The 24,401-nt window shown below is 36.4% G+C and overlaps 1 protein-coding gene across 5 annotated transcripts in view; it reads left to right on the top strand.

Moving 5' to 3' along the window:
• The window catches only part of pfkpa (phosphofructokinase, platelet a), a 54,736-nt gene extending 34,923 nt beyond the window's left edge, over positions 1-19,813 (top strand). For 2 of the 5 annotated variants that reach the window (XM_049480335.1, XM_049480336.1), the window contains exons 14-22: positions 2,428-2,498; positions 2,630-2,717; positions 5,630-5,782; positions 9,611-9,775; positions 11,454-11,515; positions 12,733-12,844; positions 14,333-14,432; positions 15,719-15,824; positions 19,185-19,813. In XM_049480335.1, coding sequence (XP_049336292.1) covers positions 2,428-2,498; positions 2,630-2,717; positions 5,630-5,782; positions 9,611-9,775; positions 11,454-11,515; positions 12,733-12,844; positions 14,333-14,432; positions 15,719-15,824; positions 19,185-19,341 — 1,014 coding nt within the window. In that variant the 3' untranslated portion in view covers positions 19,342-19,813. Of the gene's footprint in view, positions 1-2,427; positions 2,499-2,629; positions 2,718-5,629; positions 5,783-7,659; positions 7,813-9,610; positions 9,776-11,453; positions 11,516-12,732; positions 12,845-14,332; positions 14,433-15,718; positions 15,825-19,184 lie in introns of all 5 variants that reach the window. The other 3 variants (XM_049480333.1, XM_049480334.1, XM_049480337.1) reach the window with 2 other exon arrangements.
• The last annotated feature ends 4,588 nt before the right edge of the window (positions 19,814-24,401 follow it).

Raw genomic sequence — 24,401 nt, 5'->3', positions numbered from 1 at the left:
AAAATTATGAGTTTCTTTTCAAATTTTTACCAAATTGAAAACGTCTAGAATATAATCAAGAGGCAGACGGATGATCACAATCCATCAAACCAAGCTGAACAGGAGTGGCATAAAGTTATCCAAAAGCAGTGTGTAAGACTGGTGGAGGAGAACATGCCAAAATGCATGAAAACTGTGATTAAAAACCAGCGTTATTCATTTCTGAACTCTTAAAACTTTATGAATATTATTATTATTTTTTTTTTTTTTGCTGCGTTATTTGAGGTCGGAAAGCTCTGCATTTTTTTTTTTTTTTAGCCGGATCTCATTTTCTGCAAATAAATGCTCTAAATGAAAATATTTTTATTTGGAATTTGGGAGAATTGTTGTCCATAATTTATAGAACAAAACAACAATGTTCATTTTACTCAAACATATAACTATAAATAGCAAAATCAAAGAAACTGATTCAGAAACTGAAGTGGTCTCCTAATTTTTTTCCAGAGCTTTATATATTCTCATGCCACCCTTATCTGCTAATGGCTAATTAGCCCTAATGGTTAATTTGAACTGTTCTTTAGTTGACTTAGTGAGTCATGAGTTGAATCAGCTACAGCACAAGAAATGCATCAGCAGCAGGACATGATTTGACGTGCCCAGCCTGGAAACGCGACCTCTTTTGGCGCTATATTTGCTTTTCCTCTCTGTCTATTTTCTAGGCTTTACACACTGAGGGTCTGACAGTATTATGTAACACTTTACACTGACTGTAAACTGCCAAATGCCCCAGGACATAGGAGTAGTATCTAGTATTATGTCCCGTGACTTTTGCAATATCTCATGGAAGCTAAAGAACATGTAGGCTGACTTTATACTACTGTAGCTGCAGAATCTTGTAAGTCGAAGACTGAAAACTGGTTTAGCTGAATACTTGCTTACGCAACAGCTCACGTCAGTGAAAAATTACAGTGAAAATTACACAGTGTTTAAAAGCCCTGAACCCAAGCAGTGTCCCACACAGAGGAATGATCTAATGGAAAGTGAGCGCAGAAATGGGACAGAATGAAAACGCTGAGCTGAAGGGCAAATCTGCTGCACTGTGACTTCTGACCCCACGCTTCTGCTCTCCACTGGGTCAGCCAGATAACAAGGCGGGATTACAGTAAACCAATTACATGCCCTGCCTTCACAGCAGTACCGCTCTCTGCTGACAGGGGACGACAAACAGCGCTCATGGAGTCTCTTCAGCAGGCTGTTAGTGCTATAGTGATGAACTGGGTGAAGTACTGACCTGCTTATTGTGTCTGTGTCTCTGTCACTGGAGTAGATACAATCTTAATCCACTGTTAATGTGGACGGACAATCGAAAAACACAACTGAGGGTTTGTAGGCTAAGCAGGGCCATACATTAACCTTCTGCACTGACTTTCACTACAGCATTGATCGCTACAATTGATCCATTTTGTGAAACAGCATGGTTAGTTTGACCCAGTCACGGATGAGCTCACTGTGCCAGTGTGATCCAGTCCCCCGTATTATTCCTCTCTGCAGCCGTGCTGCATGTTGAGATGTGCATTCTGAGTGTGTCCATGAGTGTGTGTTTGTGTTTATAGCATGTTAATGACAGCGAAGTCAGCTGAGCTTCTCTGTGTAGCATATAAACACAGACACAAGTCTTAGGTGGGCTTTTTTCAGGTCTCCTATCTTATTCAGTGTCTTAGAATTTAGTCTTTTCTGCTTGTTTAAATTCATGTTCATACTGGGAACTAGGGGTGGGCGATATGGCTCTAAAATAATATTACGATATTTCAGGGTATTTTTGCGATAACGATATACATGGCGATATAGGAAAACAGAAAAAAAATTCATTCATTTCAGGAATATAGTATAATAGTATAACAGTATAATCATAATGTGGCCAAATAAATTATATAGCATAAAATAATATAATGCAGCAAAAAATATTGCAGAATATTTAGTGCATGCATATAAACTGCAAACTAAAACAATTATACAATAAATACACCTAAAGCTTCACAGTAAATAATGGACTACTTTAAGACAGAACAGCCCTATTATCACGATATGGATTTTTAATATCACGATATTTCTGTGTCACGATATGTTGTATACTATTAATATAATATTGCCCACCCCTACTGGGAACCAATTAGCATTGTCTCATTTTTACCAGACTGAATGTTTTCACATTAGTGGTGTAGTGGTACCTACCATAGATTAAAACTTAGTTTGGTATAGTATAATAAAATGCTCAAAACACCCTGTTCTTTTTATTTAACTTCATTTTTTGTATTTTTTCTAGATTAAAATAAATCATAAACTTCCATAAAATTAATTTAAACAATAAACATGTCAGCGTGTTGCTCTCCAATGCTCTCTATTCTTGAGTATGTACTTCTAACCCTTTCCATTGTGCTCTTGTCTCAGATAAGGGAGATCAAATGGGGAGATGTGGGTGGCTGGACAGGCCAGGGAGGATCCCTGCTGGGCACTAAAAGGTAATGATTGTGATCTTTAGACATTTATCATGTGCTCAGAAAACATGCTCATAACATTCTCAGGTATTCTCAGTGTAATTAATTTACTGTAAGTGTGCTCAGATTGAGTCAACACTTTTTCCTTTCTCCAGAACACTTCCAGCAAAGCACGTTGACAAAATCGCTGAGCAGATTCGGAAATACAACTTGAACGCACTGCTGATCATCGGAGGATTTGAGGTATGTGTGGTTTCATGAACTGATCTGTGTACGTTACCTGTAGTATGTTCTTTATTAGTCAGGGGTGGGAGTCACTAGAGGGCCAACAATAAAATATTAATACAATCCTTGGGCCATGCACTAATATGTAGTATATGCAGTAATATGTTGAGTACTATGATGTCACATACTGCAATGTGCAATGATTCATTTAGGAAGTAGCCTATTACCATTTTTTCCGCATTATAAGGCGCACCGTATTATAAGATGCTGTAGAATATACTGGATGAACAGCAAAAGAGCTAGTGCTTAGCACAGTTAGTGGCTAATGCTAATACTGCTCCAGTACTCTTTATTGATTTCCCCTCGGGGATCAATAAAGTATCTATCTATCTATCTATCTGTCTATCTATCAGTATCGAGCTGTGGTGCTGGATAACTAAACTATAGAACTCAACTATAACACTGCACCTTAGTGAAGTGTCTTTACTGCTTCTTACAACCTTACTGGTAGAATTAATACAAAAGGTGCACCAGATTATAAGGAACACTGACGATTTTTGGGAAATTTAAATTTAGTCTGTCAACCATGTTTCCAAAATGTAAAATAAACAAAATGCACAGGTTTTAATCTGTATATACTTGCGTGTTTACTTTGAGGTTGCATTGCCCACACATTTTTATATATATTTATATATCAGATTTGTGTCCACACAGCTCATGAAACTCAATAAAATCAGATTTAGACCACTTAAAAACAGATTTACATCCCTTGAAGTGAGACAGACAAGATCTATGTGTTCTTTCATACACCTCATATGCATCATACTGTACTTTAGTGTTCATATTGATTTAGCATATTTGAAGCATACATTTAAATCCATGTTTTTTTGATAAACATTGAGTCATTCAAGTGATTTTATGAATTTGAATGTGTGAGTAAAGGCCATTTCAGAAACCAATATTTATATATATATTATATATCATACTGCTGTTCCTAACAGTAATAGCAATCTCAAAAGAATGTCTAATTTTCTGGGTTAACAAGTAACACATTTTGGTATTTTATTAAGATTAACTATAGAATTATTGACCTCCCTGTTTTAATATATTTCACATTAAATTATTAAAAATTTCTCCCACCCCTAAAGTTATCTCTTGAGCTGTACACAATTTATGAGTATTAAATATAATGTCATTGTTTGTCTGACTGTTTAAACCTTGACAGCTGTACAGAGATGTTGTGTTAACTCTCGCTCCTTTCCATCAAGTTTTTCCTCTGTAGTGTCTTCCAAAGCTCACACGACCTCCTGTTCTTCTCTTCTCTTCATCAGGAGTGTTTTAATGCACATCTGGCACACTTGCCTCATTTTGTTCCGGTTCATTTTTCACCTCGGCTCGTACAGTTTGTATTGACCAGCAAGAAAAATATAACTGCCAGACAGCCGAGGTGACCAATGAACCATCCATGAGTGAACACCCCTTAAAGAAACAATCCACTGCTCCCAGTTCATCTTCTATTGAAAGTCATTCCATGCTTCTCTGTACAGGCTCACCCCTCTCTCTATCTGTGTGTGTGTGAGTGGGTGAGGAGTGAGAGGACGTGTGTAAGAGAACAGAGTGTGTGTTTGGGAGAGACTTTGTGTGTGTTTTTCATGTTTGTGTCAGTATTAAGCACGGTTGAACTGGATTAGTGTTACCTGTGGAGGTTCTAGTATATGTTCTGTCCTTATCGTGGCATATTTGGCCTGATTTGTTCAGAGTGAAGTACGTTTAGTTCTCAAAATAGCAGAAATGCCCGGTATTAAAATTAGGGCTGGTATTACTGATTCCCAAATTGATTCAAATCTGATTCAAAAGATCCCAATAAGATTCAGTTTCTGATTTTATGTAATTTTAATTGTATCAGGAATCCTCAACGGACCATTATTTAAAAGATGATTGCTTAAGTTTTTTTCTAAAAATAAAGCAAATTTTAAAGATTGATGTCAGGTTTGTATAAATAGAAATTGGATTATTAAAGTGAAGATTCAAATCAAACATCTTTTTTTTTATATATATATATATAGGCCTGAAAGCTCTGCATCTATATATACATAACAAAAAATAACAAAAAAAGATGCAGAGCTTTCTCAAATAATGCAAAGAAAACAAGTTGATATACATAGAGTTTTAAGAGTTCAGGCCCAAGAGTTCAATATTTGGTGGAATAACCCAGTTTTAATGCATCTTCGCATGTTCTCCTCCACCAGTCTTACACACTGCTTTTGGATAACTTTATGCCACTCCAGGTGCAAAAATTCAAGCAGTTCAGCTTGGTTTGATGGCTTGTGATCATCCATCTTCCTCTTGATTTTCAACTTGGTAAAATCTAGGAAAAACAGAGCTATATATATATATATATATATATATATATATATATATATATATATATATATATATATATATATATATATATATATATATATACACACACTCCATTTCCAGGTGTGTTTCTTTTAGGCGGTGAACTGCAGGCAAAATCTGCCTCAAATTGAACATTGTGAATATCTAACAGGTCTGATTATTCATTAAATTACCTTGAGCTTTAGTTATGTTGGTTCTGGGAAAGTCATTAACAAACATTTTTAAGAACCAGTAAACTCACACTCATGTTCTACTTCCTCTACAGGTAAATCTAATCCAGCTCGACTGTGCTTCTCATATATGAATATATATTTTTAATTGACTGTGCTTGGAGTTGTACCCGTGTCTGTCCCATGCTGTCCCCTGTGATAGACCTGGCTCTTCCCTCGGCTCCGTTCCAATCCTGCCTCCATTCCCTCTCGCGCCCCCTGTCCCCTTGCCCACTCCCTATTGCATACTCTTCCCTTCCCATGGCCATTCCCAGCAGCAGCAGTCCACTAAAGCCCTGGCTCTGCCCCGCCCTGCAGGCCTACCTGGGGATCATGGAGTTGTTAGCAGCTCGTGGGACATATGAGGAGTTTTGTTTGCCCATGGTCATGGTGCCGGCCACAGTCTCCAACAATGTGCCGGGCTCAGACCTCAGCATTGGTGCTGACACCGCTCTAAACGCCATCACCGATGTAAGTCCGACCGGTCAGCCCGCCCACGTCCCTGCCAGCCAGTCACAACGGGGGGCTACGCCTTCTGTTTACCAGCCAAGCCAGGCATCAGACTAGATAGATCTGGAAAAAGCTGATTGTAGAACAACCTGCAAACCATTTTTTATGGACTTAATACAATTAATGTTAGTTTTGAATTTAATATAAAGTATAGGATTAACAGTATGGTTTCCTTTTAGCACATTTAAAGGAATACTCTTAGTATTTTTCCACCTACAGTCTTCAAAATACAGTTGTTTTAAATGTTTTGTTAAATAATTGCATAGAAGTAACACATTTGGGTCTATGAATAAACCTTATTGTAATAGAGAATTTGTGAGCACGGCTCTAGCTGGTAAACTGAGAGGCAAATGGTAGCTCACAGGTAAGTGGAGATGATGGTGGTGATGATGATGGTGATGGTGCTGATGATATGAAGGCATGCTGTTGGTTTTGTGCCCGTGGTCCTTGCCCTTGACTGTGAACACACCACCATTAGCCTTATCAGAGCCCATTTCCTCAGATCACTGTTCAAAAAAAGCCCTTAGACAGGAGTTCAGCATTAAAACCTTTACATTTGACAAATATTCATATCCTGCTCATACTGCGTTTTATTATAATTAGCATCATAATTTATATAAATAATAGTAATTAGTAATATATTTCATGTTCCCAGATATACAGATATAGTAAGCGTATCAGGCATGTTTGGAGTCCAGACCAGTGCTTTAAGATCTAGAAACCATACTAGATTTAATTATATTAAGACCAATAAATAATAAATATAAAGTATAAATATAAATAAAAATAAATTTAAAAAGTAAATTTTTTGTGTCACATCTTATCCAAAATGGTAATTTCGTAGTAAATATATATATATATATATATATATATATATATATATATATATATATATATATATATATATATATATATATATATATATTTTTTTTTTTTTTTTTTTTTTTATTCCAGATTATTAGAATGGTCCAGTGGACTAATATGCTAAAATCCAAAGATGGCTGGTCCAAATCCCGGTTATGCAGCTCGCCATCAGCTGCCGGAGTCCTGAGAGAGTTTTCATTAATAATAAATGCAAAGATTGGTTTTGTGTTTAAACCCCACCCACTAGAGAACAGTTCTGTAATCAGATCACACCATTAACAATAAATAAAAGTAAACTTTTCTTTTTAGTAACATTTTATCATATGAGAGTTTTCCTAAAATAGTATTTAACAGTTCAATATTGTTAAATCATTATCACAATATCTTATGATACACTATATCATTAAATAGTGATAAACATTTTATCGGCAGGTTCTTTGCAATTCACAGCCTTAATCGCAAAATAAACTTACAAAAAAACAGAGATAGATAATGAGACAGAGGGCAATTCCCACTCTTCATCCTCGGTCCATCCTCATCCTCCGTGTGTATCAGTGGCCGCTGGCCGTCATGTTGGTGTGCTCTCTGATGTCATCCTGCTGCTGATGCTACTGCTGCTGCTGTTGTCTTGCCAAAGGGTCAATGCCCGGCCAGTTTGCGCGTTTTTCAATTATTTTTATTTTTTTGCGTCACACGTTCGCACTATTGTACTGTATATGCACGCACGCACTCGCTCACTTCACAGTGTGCATGAGCGAGTTACGGTTCCGGCTCCGCCTCCTATTCTCTCTCTCAGCCAATGGGAAGACGTCTTGGCTATCACACGGTCTGTCAGTCTGTGATGGACACGGTCACTCCGGACCCTGAGTATCCCGTCCCGCTCTAACGTGACCTGCGCTGTGCTGTGGTGTATGTGTGGTGTGTGTGTGTATGTGTATGTGTATGTGTGTGTATGTTTTATGGGCCTGTCTCAGGCGCTTGAGTGCCTGCTGCAGCTGTGTGAAGCTCGAGCCACCCATGAGGAGTTTTGCATCCCGCTGTGTATGCTGCCTGCCACTATCAGTAACAATGTGCCCGGCACTGACCTTAGTATCGGGGCAGATACTGCCCTTAATGCCATCGTGGAGGTAAGGAACAGTCCGCCGGCTAGTGCTCTGTTTTATATTGTAACTCAGTACTAGTCAAATGTGTGGACACACCTTCTTATTCAATAATTTTATTTAATTCCTACATAAGGAATCATGTAGTAACTTAAAAGTGTTAAACAAAATACTCTGTGAAGCATTTAGGTGCTTTTATCTGTGGTGCTGTTAACGTATCCTGTACAACATAGACAACTTTTGCTCTTTATTTCCTGGGGCGGCCCTGATGAGTGCCAGTTCTATCATAACACTGCACTTGAAGATACTTTCAAAGTTCTTGAATTTTTTCAGATTGACTGACCTTCATTTATTAAACTATTTTTTCTTTACTAGGTTGAGTACTTCTTGCCATACTGTATACCTGTACACCTGTATACCAACTCTACCTCTTCACTACTTTACAACTGATGCTCTCAAACTAACATTAAACCCCTAAACAGACAAGGAATTGTCCACCTGACATTACACCACTAAATCTTTAGGATTTTTATTCAAGTATTACATAAAAGGCTTTCGTGTTTGATAAGGAACATTAATGAGAAGCATAATTGTAATTTTAATAGAACATATAAAGAAAAATATTTAAGAAAATCTGCCAAATCTGTCAAAATATAATAAATAAAAACATTAAATTCACTCTGAACTGAACTTCATTTTAAAATCAATATTTTCCTAAATACAAATCAAACAGTTCACGGACTCCAAACCTTTAGTTCCGTTATATATGTCAAATTTTGACATCTATTTTTAAACATGCAGAATTAGGGTTTGATTTCTGTTACTGATTTGAACTATTAAGTGGAGTAGAGAGAAAACAGGCAACGTTCAGCCCAAGTGTACTGTAGGAGATTTCAAACCCTCAAATTTTCAGAGTTATTTTACTGGAGAAAAAAGGGTTTTGTATGACCTAGACCTGTAGCCTGTATACAGGACAAAGCGTTTTAAGGGATTAAGAGGCACGGTGTGCCCAAACTTTTGACTGGTACTGTGTATATATTGTAATTCCTTCAGATAGCATATATGAGTCTGCTGGTTTGATAAGGTCAGCACCCCACTGACTGCTCTCCACTGATGGTCCACACTCAGACCACACAGAAAACTGTCATGTCTAAAACTATCAAGATTTTACATGTTTTTAATCAGATTTTAAATTGAACAGAAAATGAATGTAAACTTATTTTTGCAATCATATGAGAGAAAAATACTACTGATTAGGTGTGTTATAATATCATTTAATGAAGTCCTTTTGGATCATTTCTATTGGTTTAATTGTCAGAATTTTTGGCTTAATATAAACAATGAGTGCCAGATTCAGATTATTTTGCATGCCTTTTGTAAGGCAGTGAAATAGAGTTAATCTATATATAAATAATATTAAAGAAATATATGCATTAAGAAAGCTATGCAGCTGTTTATAATTATAGAAATAATATTTAGAAAGCTTCATGCTTCTAAATTTAGTATCATACTAGAGATAAATAAGGCCAGTAAAGTAAAGTTATTGATGAGTAATGTACATTTATATTGAAATGTGATTGTGATGTATTTAAAGATTCTTAACTGACTATGTATGACTATTGTTGACTTGTATATTACCAATATGGAGTATGTAAGTGTATCACCTGTTATATATTTTTCTTGTCTGACAGTATACAGACTGTATAATTGTAGACATAGACACGTAATACATTGATAATACAACATAATACAATAGAATCTGAACCACTAACACATCCTGTTTGTGTGTACGTGTGTATGTGTGTGTGTGTGTGCGTGCTATCAGACATGTGATCGTATTAAGCAGTCTGCCAGTGGAACAAAGCGGCGTGTGTTCATTATTGAAACTATGGGAGGATACTGTGGTTATCTGGCCAGTGTGGGTGGACTGGCTGCAGGAGCGGACGCTGCTTACATTTACGAAGAGCCATTCGACATCCGAGACCTTCAGGTAACAGTCACACAAGCACACACACTACTCAGGACATACAATATAAGTTTGGGATCCCTTTTAACAACATGATACCCAATAAGAAATAGTGATCAATAGAAGTAATAAGAAATGTGAACAGTAAAAAGAGTGTTAAATGCATCTAGAAAGGTTTATAACATTAGGATGAAGGTATTGTATGCTGTGCATAACATATTTCTAACAGCGTTATAATGTTCATGTATTTATAATTAGGGGTGTGACGAGATCTCGTGGCACAAGATCTGGCGAGATTTAAATGTGGCGATATTTCTTGTCAAGCTTAAATCTGTCTCGCGGGAAAAAAACGTGGACTTTTTAAGAGGGATCTGGCAACACAGTAGCGATAGCAGCGAGTGTGGTGGCTGAGCAGTGAGAGCAGCTCTCAGCAGAAGAGTAAAATTCGGGCATTTGCATAGAAGATGCTTCTGCTACTTTTAAGTTGTATATCTGGCTGCATTTTGGCTCCAGTGGAAACAATAAACGGTAACAGAGTGACCAACAAGACACAAACCATATATAAAAACTGTTTTATAGGCAGTTGTACTAATCCCTTAGCTCTGTACTGTATTTTAAAAAAATGTTCTGTCTCTGTGTGCACTTCAAGCATAGGCTTAATATGACTGGTTATGGTTATGCATAGTTAAATTACAAAAGATTTAGGAGAAAAAACACAAACCATAGTTTAATATGACTGGCTGTGGTTTGCATTTATTGTTTGCACTATATAAGACCTAGAAAAGTTTTATTTTTATTTTTTATTCTTATTCTTATTTCTATTTCTTATAGAATCAATGTGTGAGAGAAACCAGTCTGTTAAGTTTGCGTTATATGTTTTTTCTTAAATAAAACTCTAGTTTTCAAGCTTATTTTTCATTTTTGATGTTTTCTTAAAAATGTTATTTTTAAATCTCCTCTCGTCTCGTTCTCGTGAACCCAGTATCGTGTCTCGTCTCGTTTTGTGATATTAGTGTCTCGTCACACCCCTATTTATAATGCAATATAAAAAAAATTAAGCCTGATAAATCACAATGTTTACAAAGTTTATGTTTGGCATATATTGTCGCTGTCAGTAAAAAAGAAGTATCTTCGTTTTTGTTGATTTTTAGGTTACTATATAATTTAAACAGCCAACAGTTTCTCTGACACTGTGCCAACATTTCTTGATTAACAGACCAATAGAAAAACTTGAATGACCTGAAATAAACTCTGTTTATACTAACTTCCATTGAAAGTTTAGAATGTTTTTTCTCTCTCCTTTAAAGTTGCTGTTTTGGAAATACATGTTTTTCATTGGACAGCGACGATATACACACTGTATTCATGTTAACATTTATTTTGCATACATTTAATCCAATGCTAATCCAATGATTCACAACTCCCACACGCCCACACATTGCTGAATATAAATATATTTAATCCTGTATGTTTGTTCACATGGTTAACATGCGTTTTATTCCTGTGCATGGATATATATATATGCTGTATGTGTATGTGAATATGTGCATTCTGTGTAATTTGTGTCTTTATCTTGTGTCCTTTTATCACTAAAGCACCCACGTTTCCCTTTGAAAATCCTAAAATATCTTTTTGCCAAACTAGCAGCACTAGCAGCATCTGCTGGTATAATATAAAATGTTGTATTTGTGTTGTTTTACAGTCTAATGTTGAGCACTTGACAGAGAAGATGAAGACCAGCATTCAGCGAGGACTGGTACTGAGGTAAACTCAACTCTGGAAAGTATTTAATGAGCTTTATCCCAGAAACTGAAATATAGGAGTATATAGTAAATATCTGATTGCCTGATGAATGGACCAATAGAAAAGCGAAAAGCTCCAAAATGACTTTACCTTGACTTTCACTAAGCCATAAGAAGGATTTTACTTCTCCTGACAAGTTTGGATATTTTGGATATTGTCGCTGTCCAATTAAATCCATAAATCAACTTTTATTTTTATTTGGAAGTACACTGAGGCCAACCCTCATTTTCAATGTAGCTGAGCATATACAAAAACAGGGATTGACATGACAGAAAAAGTAATAGCTAAATTTAATTATTTTAAAATAACAGTAAATAAAATATACAAATTAGATTTTAAAAAAATGTAAGAAAAAAATAGGATTAGAATAAAAATAATAATTATTATAATAAAATTTGGTTTAATTGATAAGAAATTAAGATTAAAATAAGTAAATAAGATTAATACAAGAAGAATACAACAACAAAAATAGTTAAAATTAAGCTTAAACTAACTTTTACATTATACAATAAAAAGATAAAAAAAATAAAATATGAAAGCAATAATAATAATAAAAGCAATATTAGTAATAATAATAAAAGAAAATCTAAATAAATTAAAAAGCAATAGTACAAAACTATCAAAAACATAATAATACATAAAATAAGGAAATAAATAAAAAGGAAATAAAGATCTAAGAGAATAACTAAAATAAAAAACAGGTACAGGCTGTCTGAAGGTGGTTAGATTTTAAAAGTTTAAAATGACTTAGTGACATGAGTGAGCTGAGTTTTAGTGTTTCTTAATTAAAAACTCAAGGACATAATACAATAAAAACATTGCTGTTTTGGAGGTACTTAACAGGACAGTGATGGTATACTGTACAAGGTTTTTGTTGGTAGTTCTGAAAGTGACGATATACAGTATCGTCCAGCAGTGAATTAGTCCAGCGGCTTCTTCAGAAATGTGAGTCAGGCCTGACCGCTCCACTGCGTGTTTCAGTGCTGTATAAACACCCACACCCTCTGTGGTCCCTTCAGATCAGCTTAGATCAGATCGGGGTATTTTTGGGGCAGTTTTGATTGGAATGTGTCCGGGCAGACCCTCGGGGCCCTGCTGTCAGTCACCTGCAGCCCCCGCCTGTCTGCAGCCTCCGCCTGTCCTCAGCTGTGTCTGTGCTGTTGTGTGTCTCTGTGCAGGAATGAGAACTGTAATGATAACTATACTACAGACTTCATCTACCAGCTCTACTCGGAGGAGGGCAGAGGCGTTTTTGACTGCAGGAAGAATGTTCTGGGTCATATGCAGCAGGTACTCACAAAACACACACTATAGACTGTATATAAATATGGACAGGGCGTCCCCATGCTCTCTCATTACAGCGTTTTAAAGTTTAAAGATGGCCAAAATTAATGCTGCGGTCTTGCGTGCAAGTAGAAGAGGTGGGAGGCGAGGCTGTGTAACTGCATAAACCCCATCCACATGTCTGAGACCCCCTCCACCTGTATCGGGGGCGTGCACAGCCAGCGCATCAATCACCACATTCCCACACCTCTTCCAATATCACGACATAACTCCTATAAAACACATTAACTGTAAAGAAAAACACTGGGGATTATGGCAGTACAGAACCCAACTTCCCCAAAAAAAGTACTGGATGTGTAATTTTAGATTAAATTCCCTCATCTCTCATTCAAATCAATAGAAATAGGCGGGGTTAAAAGTTGTACTGGAGCCAGCCACAAGAACGCGTAAGAGACGTAGTAGCTTCACTTTTTAACCCCTGTCGTCCTGTCCATACTTATACACAGTCTATAATACACACACACAAACTCCCACAACACACACACACTCTCTAAGAGATAAATCTACAGATTATGAGATAATTGTTCTCTGTGCTATAAAAGGCTACTGCCAGGGGTGGGCAATATTACAATATTGCTGCTACTATTATTATTAATATTATTATTATTATTATTTGGTTAATGTGATGCACACTGTGTAAAGTAATAGTTATCAACAGTACTTAAAGAACACTGAGCAACTGAATAAAATATGACAAAGTATGTAAACATTGTCCTGTTTAATTGGATGTTGTGCAGCTTTAAAATAGTAAATATTGGATTTTGTATTTGTATAGCTTTCTTTATAAAATATAATGCAATAATAAATAGTATGCATTGTAAAAATGTCTTTATTTTGTCATATCACCCATTGACTACTATAGAAAACTTTACCAGATGTGTCCTAGAGAATATTTACCTGATATTCCACTCAAATACATGAAATGGACAAAAGTATATCTTGTTTCTATAAAAATGTGTTTATCCTCCTTTTTTGAGTAACTGTCTCTACTGTCCAGTGAAGACATTCTACTACATTTTGAGGCATTGCTGTGAGAATTTGATTGCATTAAGCAACATGTGCATGAGTGAAGTCAGGTTTTTGAATGGTGTTGCACCAGTTGTTGACACTGCTTGTCTAGAGATGGAACAAGAACAAGACTGTGTGCATATGGTTCACACATACGTGCACGTTTCCTATTTGCACTGGTTCTTTTAAGGTTTATTTCATTTATATATTGAGTAATCAATTATTATCATTTAAGAAGAGCAGGCTAGTAATAATATAATACTTTTACAAACACATGTTTAAATAACACACAATAAAGAATTGTTTATTATCGTTAGAATTGTTTGTTGTGGACTGGACAGTTGATTATAGTAAAAGCTGTACCAATTTGAATGTAATGTAGCCAGACCTGTAAATACAGTCTTATTCTGTCTCTCTGTCCAATAGGGAGGGGCTCCATCTCCATTTGACCGCAACTTTGGGACCAAAATCTCAGCCAAGGCCATGCAGTGGATCTCAAAGAAACTGACAGAATGTTACCGGCAAGGTAGGCGGCAGCTTCCACAAAGAGCTCAATATTTTGACTAAACATTAGGCTGCAAGGAGTTGTGGAAATGGAATGGGTGAATGTGTAAATGTAATTATGAAATATGTCAGTGATGATACAATATTAGCTCATAATATGTATTGGGAAAAACTGTACTGTAATTGAAAGGAGACTCTAGTGCCCTGTTTGGTGCCTGTAGCATGTTGCAGCTGGGCCTGTAGATCCTGCTCTACACATCCCAGATGATCACATAAATGCTTAATTGGTGATTGGTGAAATCTCCAAACCGGGCTTTGCCATCTAGTGCAGACATTCCTGGAACATTCCTCGCTGTTTGTAGGGGAGCATTATCCTGCTGAAAAATGCCAGTGTGGGGGCGCCAAGAGCATTGCCACTATGATCGGGAGATCTCGGGTTCGAATCCCGGTTGTGTAGCTTGCCATCAGTTGCTGGAGCCCCTAGAGAGCACAATTGTAGATGGCGCTCTCTAGAGGGTAGATGGCGCTCTTTCCCCTCATCACTTCTAGGGTGATGTCGATCAGCACAAGGCTGCGTCTGTGAGCTGATGTATCAGAACCGAGTCACTGTGCTTTCCTCCGAGCACACTGTGATGCTTCTCGGCAGCAGTTCTAAAAGAGTTCTAAATTCTCTCATTTTTTGGGGGTCAGTGAGTATATTTCATTCATAATTCCCTGCAGTTAGCTTTAATTTTTATGTAGCCTAATTCATATGAAGAAATAAATACTATGTTGGCATTCAGTCTCCAGTTCTGTGGTACGCTCGGTGTTCAGCCTTTTTTCGGCAGCAAAAAGTTTCAAAGTTTTTTGCAACAATATAGACAGGGAATATAGACAAAATGTGATACTAAGCGATTTTTCTATCATTACACAAAATATATCATTATATCGCACAGCCCTAACTTACAGTTAGTTACTTATACAGGAAATATGGTAATAGTGCTAAAATGCAGTAAATGTGTTAGAATGTGCCTGTGTCCATTCATGTACTTGTTGAGTTTGATGCATTGTGTGTATTTTTGCTTCTTTTGCTTTGCATCTGGCTGACTAAAGATGAAGGTAAATGTTTACTTACATTTAACATACAATCATATTTACATACCCTTAATCCACAACCTTTATATCATTACATCATTTTAATAAGGATCCATTAGTATCCTTTAGACTTAGTATCTATTTCCAAACATAATCTGTTTCAGGATGCTTCAATAATGTACCCCTATATGAATGGTACGCATGCTGAAATGCTGTGTGTGTGTGTGTCTGCAGGGAGAGTGTTTGCTAACACTGAGGACTCAGCGTGTTTGTTGGGGATGCGTCGTCGTGCCCTTGTCTTCCAGCCTGTGGTTGAGCTGAAGCCTGAGACGGATTTTGTGTGGGTAGAATGTTCTGAATAACCTTCTGTAATACTGTTATATGGTAATGGTTACTATGAGGATGTACTGTACAAAGACTAATATCACTCTTTACAGACCTTTTTAGTGGTAATTTTATTTAATTAATATAAAAACAAATAACATAAAACAAATAAGTTACTTTATAAATAAAATACACTGTTTCCAGTAACATATCTGTACATATTAATGTAAAACATGAATACTTTTCCAAAATGCATTTTCCTAATCATTTTCCAAAAGCACACACTTGCTCTAAGAGAGCCACTATAAATACCTATCAAGTTAAGCTGATTGAGTCTATTTTTTCCTACATATTTAACGATTGATGATACATAATATGTATTTCTTGAAACTGGCCATTTAATAACCCAATATGTGGTCCCCCTTTTAATGATGACAATACTACAGTATGAAATGGTAACTTTATACTGAAGCAGTATAACTACTTTTGTTAAAAAAAAAAGTTAACATTAGAAGTAAATAACAAATTATTATAAAAAAGACAATATTATTATTGTATAATATTTTTTTTAACTTAACCCATAAGACCCAGACCCATTTCTGAATATTTGAATCAGATTAATTCAGTGAGCAGCTCATTAATGTTTTTATTTATTTATTTTTATGTTCACGTGACTATAAATATTTTATAATCCTGATGTAAAATAAGTAACACAACAACATTTGTATAATTGTATGGAACCTAAAACATTTAATTAAAGCATTTGAATGGTTAAATGGTTGGAACAGATCTATAAAGACATAAGGAGCTAGTTTTATCTTCAGCACTAACTCAGCATTCCTACATTCTGTAAATAATGTGAACAAAAGTATATGTCAATTTATGAGTTTATTTATGAAAAACTGAGAAAGTTGTTTAAAGGGTCTGTGACAAATATGTCACTGTGGGCTCTTTTGGGTTAAGAAATATGATAACTGAAACGTGACCTATATATATATATATATATATAGATATAGATATATAGATATACAGTATTGTGCAAATGTTTTATATGGGAATTTCAGTAAAGAAAAAGCTTCTTATATGTGAAGTAAAAGTTTATTAGCTCAGTAAAACACTACTAGCATTACAATAAATTAGGGCTGGGGCGACGCGTCGACATAATCGACGTCATCGATTACAAAAATACATCGATTTGCATAACGTGCGTCGGCGCGTCGTAAACATGGCGGCGCCTGTGGAGAGCATTAGAGGTTAGATCGGGCCCAAAAATTCCAACTGGCTGTTTTCGGGCTGTTTTAATGAGCGAAATATGATCAGAATTATGTTAATTAACACGGTAACATAGAAGCATAGAACTATTATTTAATTAAAATGATTTTTAAGAACAGCTAAACACAGTTCTGCAAGTCAAACGCGGAGGAGTTCACGTGCGAGAGACAGAGAGAGAGAGACACAGAGAGAGAGAGAGAGAGAGCTACTCACAGGTGAAGGTTCTCTTTGATCTCCTCGTGCTCATATTCTAGTCCCATTCATAATTCTGCAGCTCCCTCAGTGTTTTCTGCCGTATTTTGCGGCTAGCGCGAGCGCTTACAACTGACACCGCGGACCGCGAGGTGCCGCCGCGTTTGTGCCGAATCCGACTCTCTGCTGAATCTGACTCCCGCTTCGCGGACAGAATCGGCACAACACCCCCGCTGTAGAACTGCGGGAGTGAAAACAGCGCTTATAAATAAATTAGTTTAGTTTCACTTTCAGTTTTCGTTATTTTCGTTATTTTTTTTTTAAATAAAAATATAATTAAAAAACAGACGCCTACATCTCGGACTATTTTCTGGAGCCCGGGTCGGATTTACGGGCGGGCCTCGGGTCATGTCGGGTTCGGGCAGAGAATCTAAGCTCTAGAGAGCTTGGACTCCGGAGAGCAATCTCCAGCTACAAAAAAACGCCAGCGGGCATCTAAAGTTTGGGAGCATTTCACGCAAAAGGGCAACAATGTGGTCCTCTGCCATACGTGCAAAAGGAGCACTTGAAGCGCAAACATCCAGGAGCACTATGTCAACAGGGTCACACAGTAAGTTACCGTTTACATCAGGGTCTCCGCGTGTGTCCTTAAAAAGACTTAAGGCTGTCTACCAAAGGTTTTAAACCTGCCACAGGCAGAAATTATACATTTTTGGTTTATATTTGTGCATGGCATTTCGCAGTTTCCAGAAACAGTAGCATTATTCATAAGTTCAGGTGTTTAGCTAAGCTAGCTGCCTTAAGTTATTTTAGCTAGCGCCGTCGGCGCTGCGGTGTCACACCGTTTTCTGTCACCGTCGGAATTTTGTGACCAGTGCTCACGGTTATGAGCGTTCATTGGCAAAACGGAAGCTTTCTATACCTACACCTTACCCTCAGCCCTAAACTGAACCGTTTTGGCCAGTCGGGGTAAACATTAGAAACGAACACGTTTCGAATCGGCCAGTGCACCGGTCTGCTGAGAACTACTTGCCAGTGGTCACAAAATCTAGCGGTCACAGAAAACAGTGCAACACACGGTTGTGGTGTATGGGAGCTTATCCATTTTTAGCGTTATAGATCTAAACAACGTGCTGTACATGTAAGTGATTATAAGTGTGGGGTTTGGTTTAGTAGGCTTGTGTTGTTGTTGTTGTTGTTGTTGTTATTATATATAAATATAGTAATTTATCGTTTGCTTTAAAACGTAAAATAATTATTTAAATATGTTTCTCAATGAATAGATTAGTCGACTAATCGAAAAAAATAATCGTTAGAATAATCGTTTAAAAAATAATCGTTAGGGACAGCCCTACAATAAATACAAACAGCAATTTTACAAAAGCAGAGCAACTTTTACAGCCCTGTTTTCCTTAAAACATCTCCTAATCTCTCCTCCTACTCTGATATTAATAGAGTTATTTCTAGTTCTCATCATATTAAGCAACACCTGGTTTGGTAAATTGGTAAATTTGGTAAATCAGGTGAGCTGCTGACGGAACTGAACATAATATACACATGCTGGCTGAGAAGCATCCAGGAGAAATCTGGAATCTCTATACTTTGTTCTTCAGCTTGGCTCACAGGATATAACATACTTAGTTAAAAATGAGAATTGTTACTTTTTACTGTATTTATGTTTATTTGCATCTGGTGCTTTTTTTAAAGTAAAAACACTTATATTGCTGAGATAAATGGATTAGTGTCATTTGCTTTGGTGCCTACATCCTTTGCACAGTATTGTGTATATATATATATATATATATATATATATATATATGAATTGGTATTGACCACAAGGTTTTAATCAATATTTGTACAGTAAAGGATTTATCTGGTCTAATTACTGTACTGCTGCTGTGTTTGTGTTCAGTCACAGGATCCCGAAGGAGCAGTGGTGGCTGAAGCTCCGCCCCCTGATGAAGATTCTGGCCAAATACAAGACGAGCTACGACGTGTCCGACTCCGGCCAGCTGGAGCACGTCGTCCTCAATCGCACCAAGGAGTCGGACGCCACCGCCGCTATCTGAGGTCGCGAGAGTCACGCCGGGGTCAGAGGTCACCCTGTAGACAGGCTGGTCTGTTTAGTGTGTGCTGCTGATGCAGAAGCTTCGTTCTTTCCTCTTATCGTGTACCGGCACTTCATCGTCCTCTCCGTCACGTCGTTATTTAAACCCCAGTCTCCCCCTTTGTCGTTTCCCGTAAAAAAGGCGCCGTACAGAATGTAGGAGAGTCCAGGGACCGGCCGTGTCCGGCCTGCGTCCTCAGGCTTTTAGTATGTGTCCATGCTGCGAGTCACTACACGCTGACTTCCGGTCTCCAGGAGCAGCAGCTAGAGTAGCTCCACCTGTTAGTGTCCAGCTGTTGATGCAGCAGCGCGTCCGTCAACCCGATGCAATCCAGCGCCTGTCTCTCAAGCACAGTTTGATGTGTGAATGTGTGAATATCATATTATGTGCTGACATTTATTTGCTTGACCAATAAAGATTATATATACACCTATGTGGAGATGTTCGAGTTGATTTTTATGAGACTTGGCAAAAACTAAAACAGAACAAAAATGAAATATTTGACCAAACACTGAATTCGTTTTTACACAACTACATAAATAATTAAATGTTAAATAGGCCTTTCACATTCATAAAGTTTTATCGTACAATATAGCTCTGAACAAAACTAAGAGACCACTTAAAAATGATGAGTTTCTTTGATTGTACCAAATTGAAAACCTCTGCAATATAATGAAGAGGAAGATGGATGATCACAAGCCAACAAACCAAGCTGAACTGCTTGAATTTTTGCACCAGAAGTAAAGGCATAAAGTTATCCAAAAGCAGTGTGTAAGACTGGTGGAGGAGAACATGCCAAGATGCATGAAAACTGTGATTTAAAAAGCAGGGTTATTCCACCAAATATTGATTTTTGAACTCTTAAAACTTTATGAATATGAACTTGTTTTCTTTGCATTATTTACTGTCTGAAAGCTCTGGATCTTTTTTTATTGTAGCTATTTCTCATTTTCTGCAAATAAATGCTCTAAATGACAGTCTTTTTAGTTTATAGAATAAAAGAACAATGTTCATTTTACTCAAACATATACCTATAAATAGCAAAATCAGAGAAACTGATTTAGAAACTGAAGTAGTCTCTTTAATTATTTCCAGAGCTCTATATGGATGTGACCTCAATCATATTTGATGACCTTAGTATAACCGAAGGTGAATATTAGCATGTTTGATTACACAGCAGTGAACATCTCTAGTAATATTTTTTCTAATATCAGTGTTTTACTGAGTAAATATACACATTTTCCCTCAACAGAACTAGGAGGAATTAGATCAGCATTGCTTACAAAGTATTACAGAAGTTATTTTAACTAGGATATAACCATAATCAAATAATATTATTATTAAAATTGGCGCATAACAACTTTTACACCACCTAGAACCTGTTTACATCTGGTCAATTCATGCATCTGAAGTATTAGGATTATATGTAGAGGAGTAAAAAGTGCAAGAGTAAACACGCCCAGTTTGCAACAAAGGTAATCTGAGATGCATTTAAGTCACATTATAGCAGTGTAAATTAATCAGTCTGTCCCAGACACATGGGATAACCAAGATCCCTCCCAGTTCAATCCAAACACCAGTTATAATTGACGTATATAAAGCTAAATCCACCCGGATAGCATCCAGACACTAGTCACATTAAGTAATCAGGTGTAAAACAGGTCTAGAATTTAGCTCCTTATCAACTTTAGAATTTAAATTTATAACTTCTGAATTCAGAATATCACACTACCTTCATGGATTAGGCACAGCAATAAATAAAAAGAACATTCATTACCAAGCAACAAAATACAAATCAGTGATAATACCCCCTTAATTCTGACCCTTAATATCAGTATAGGCAAAATATCTGTTCTGAACCAGACCATGGTAATCTGAATACCAGGCATAATCAAACCTGTCAGCAATAATTAACATTTGTCCCACAAAGTTCTGTCCTAGGACCACTATTATTTGCATAATGCAGTATATGCTACCTCTGGGTACTGTTATCTGAAAAAAATGGCAATCAGCTTTTACTGAGTGCAGATAACATAAAGATGGACAAATCAAAACAAACTACTAGTGCATCTAAAAAAAAGAATATAATTGAAAAGTTACTTTATTTTAGTTATTCAGTTCAAAATATGAAACCAATATATTATATAAATGTATGACACACATGTTGATTATGGCTTACAGCCAATGAAAACCCAAACATCAGTGTCTCAAATCCTGCTGGAAAATGAAATCTGCATCTCTATAAAAGTTGTCAGTAGCAGAAAGAAGCATGAAGTGCTGAAAGATTTTGTGGGAGAAAACTGCACTGACTTTAGACTTGATAATAAAACACAGTGGATCAACACCAGCAGATGACATGTCTCTCCAAACCATCACTGATTGGTGGAAACTTCACTCTAAACCTCAAGCAGTTTGGACTGTGTGTCTCTTCACTCTTCCTCCAGACTCTGCTCCCTTGATTTACAAATGAAATGTAAAATTTACTGATGATCAGTGATGGCTTGGAGAGACATGTCATCTGCTGCTGTTGATCCACTGTGTTTTATTATCAAGTCTAAAGTTAGTGCAGTTTTGTTTTCCCACAAAATCTGACAGCACTTCATGCTTCTCTCTGCTGATGACAACTTTTATGTTGATGTAGATTTCATTTTCCAGCAGGACTTGGCACACTGCCAAAAGTACCAATTAATCTTATATACTATTCAAATTTTCTGAGACACAGATTTTTGGATTTTCATTGGCTGTAAGCCAAAATCATCAACAATAAAAGAATAAATGTTTTAAAATAGATCACTCTGTGTGTAATACTTCTATATAATATATGAATTTTACATTTTAAACTGAATTACTGAAATAAAGTAATTTTTCAACGATATATATATATATATATATATTTTTTTTTTTTGAGATGCACTAGTAGATGACACACCTCGGTTTATGGAGCATTATAGAGGATTGTATAAAAGACATAAAATACTGGGTGTCAAACGACTTTCTTCTGCTCAGCTCTGACAGTGCAAAGGTCTATCTGCTGGCCCAAAAGATCTGATAGCTTCTTAACGAAAATGTAGAATTGTATTGCAGAAATGATCATTCTTTATTTTCCAATTATTAACCTTTTTTTCTCTAAAATGCTGCCAAAACAATTGGTTCACATTTTTACTACATCAGATTTAGACTACTGTAATGTCTTGCTGCCAGATTTACTCTGCTGGGAGCTTAAACAAGCTCCAGATAGTTGAGAAGACAGCAGCAGCCTTACATGAACTCAATTATTTCACCATATCAGTTTACTACTACTATTATGTAACACTGCACTGGCTGCCATTCAGATTCTGTACTGATGACGAACTTCTACTGTTGACATATAAAGCTCTAAATATCCGTTCCCTTTAGTACCTGACTGACCTCACCTGCTATTATAAACCAGCACACCTACTTACAATGATCACAATGGCAGCATTCATAATGATATTTAACACCAACTCCTGCTGAAACCTCCAACTTAAGAGCAGTCTTTTGCTGGTAGGTGTTTTTCGATGGTCAAATTGTAAAATAAATCAATATATTTACACAATTACATACATTTATGCAGTTAATGGTCAAAATTACATTTTACAGAAATGTGTTGCAGGAATGAGAATCAGACAAAACATAAAATATAAAACATAGAAGAAAAATCTATTTTGTGGAACCAAGGCTCACATATATAGGGGGATCCATCAACAATGTTCAGACAAGTGATGGTGTGCAGTGGGATGTAATTAAAGCAGCCGTAAAGCTGCTATTATTTGATTTTATGAGCTGTGTTTTAGTTTTTTTTTTTTTAACTGACCTTTCCATTATAGCTGATTATAGATTCATAGCAATATAATGCACATACTAATACCTAATGTTGTGATAGATCTTTCAACTACTTAAGTTCTTGTGAAAATTACACATGTTGAACTCTTTTTGGCTATTTATTGCCTGTAGGTCTAATTTTCTGAGCTCATATAACTTGTTTTTAAGTGGGAAAAAGCACAGTTAGTATTATTTTGCATATAAAACACATTCTCTTATTAAAGCTTATATTTAACTATTTATTGCAAAATATTTTATGTCAAAAATATTGGATAGTAAAACCATTTGTTTATTCATTAATTTATTTGTATTTGTTTGACCACAAATAGCATTTGCAAAAAAATAGCATACTGTTTTATTGGTCTCAACTGACTGGTTGGAAGTTGTTTTAAGGGGTCAAAATTACACTTTAAGTCCTGACCATATTACAAAGTTCATGTTGGCTGTCCAATAAGGTTGCAATGGTGTCTCGGGTGGGTTGCACAGTTGTCTTAATTGCAGTAGTTGTTGTGGTAGTCCAAGTTTTTTTTTTTTTTTTTTTTTTTTTTTTTTTTACGTGGTGCTAGTGTATTTGTATTGTATACGTAAAAGAAGGGTGCACAAACTTTTGCACCCCATTTATTCTTATGGAGAAAAAAAAATGTTACAATGATCAAAATATTTGTTGGGTTTGTTGTATTTTTGTGTCAGGTGTGGACAAAGGTCACAGAAGCTTAAAAATAACAGATTAACAGATTAAATCAACTATATAATATATTTATCAGATTTCACTGGACCACAGTAGGAGTTCATTGGGTTCGTTTAAGAGTCCATACTATACTGCTATAGTATGGATTCAGTGTATCATGTGTCCAGCAGAGGGTGCAAGAGCTCTGTGGTAGAAATGGCAGCATGGTCCTCCATGCTTCTTGCAGCATGCTCCAAAACCTGCAATGCCTCATTTCCTCATTTCCTGCGTTCTGCCATATTTCACAATCTCTCCTCTGCATTTGGAAAAGAAAACACACATTTGCTGAGAGTTTGTGTGTGTTCTCTTCATGCTGTTATCTCAAATCTTTATTTTGCCATTTGAACACTATCCCAGGAACCCTATAAAAACCTACAAATCCGGGTTTGTGCATGTACTTGGACTAGTGTGTCACAGTTAAATGGATTTACTATGCATGTCAGTATCAGAC

The sequence above is a fragment of the Astyanax mexicanus genome, chromosome 6, assembly GCF_023375975.1.
Source record: "Astyanax mexicanus isolate ESR-SI-001 chromosome 6, AstMex3_surface, whole genome shotgun sequence".
NCBI lineage: Eukaryota > Metazoa > Chordata > Actinopteri > Characiformes > Acestrorhamphidae > Astyanax > Astyanax mexicanus.
Note: the sequence above shows the minus strand (reverse complement) of the source record. Positions and strands in the feature narration are given on the sequence as shown.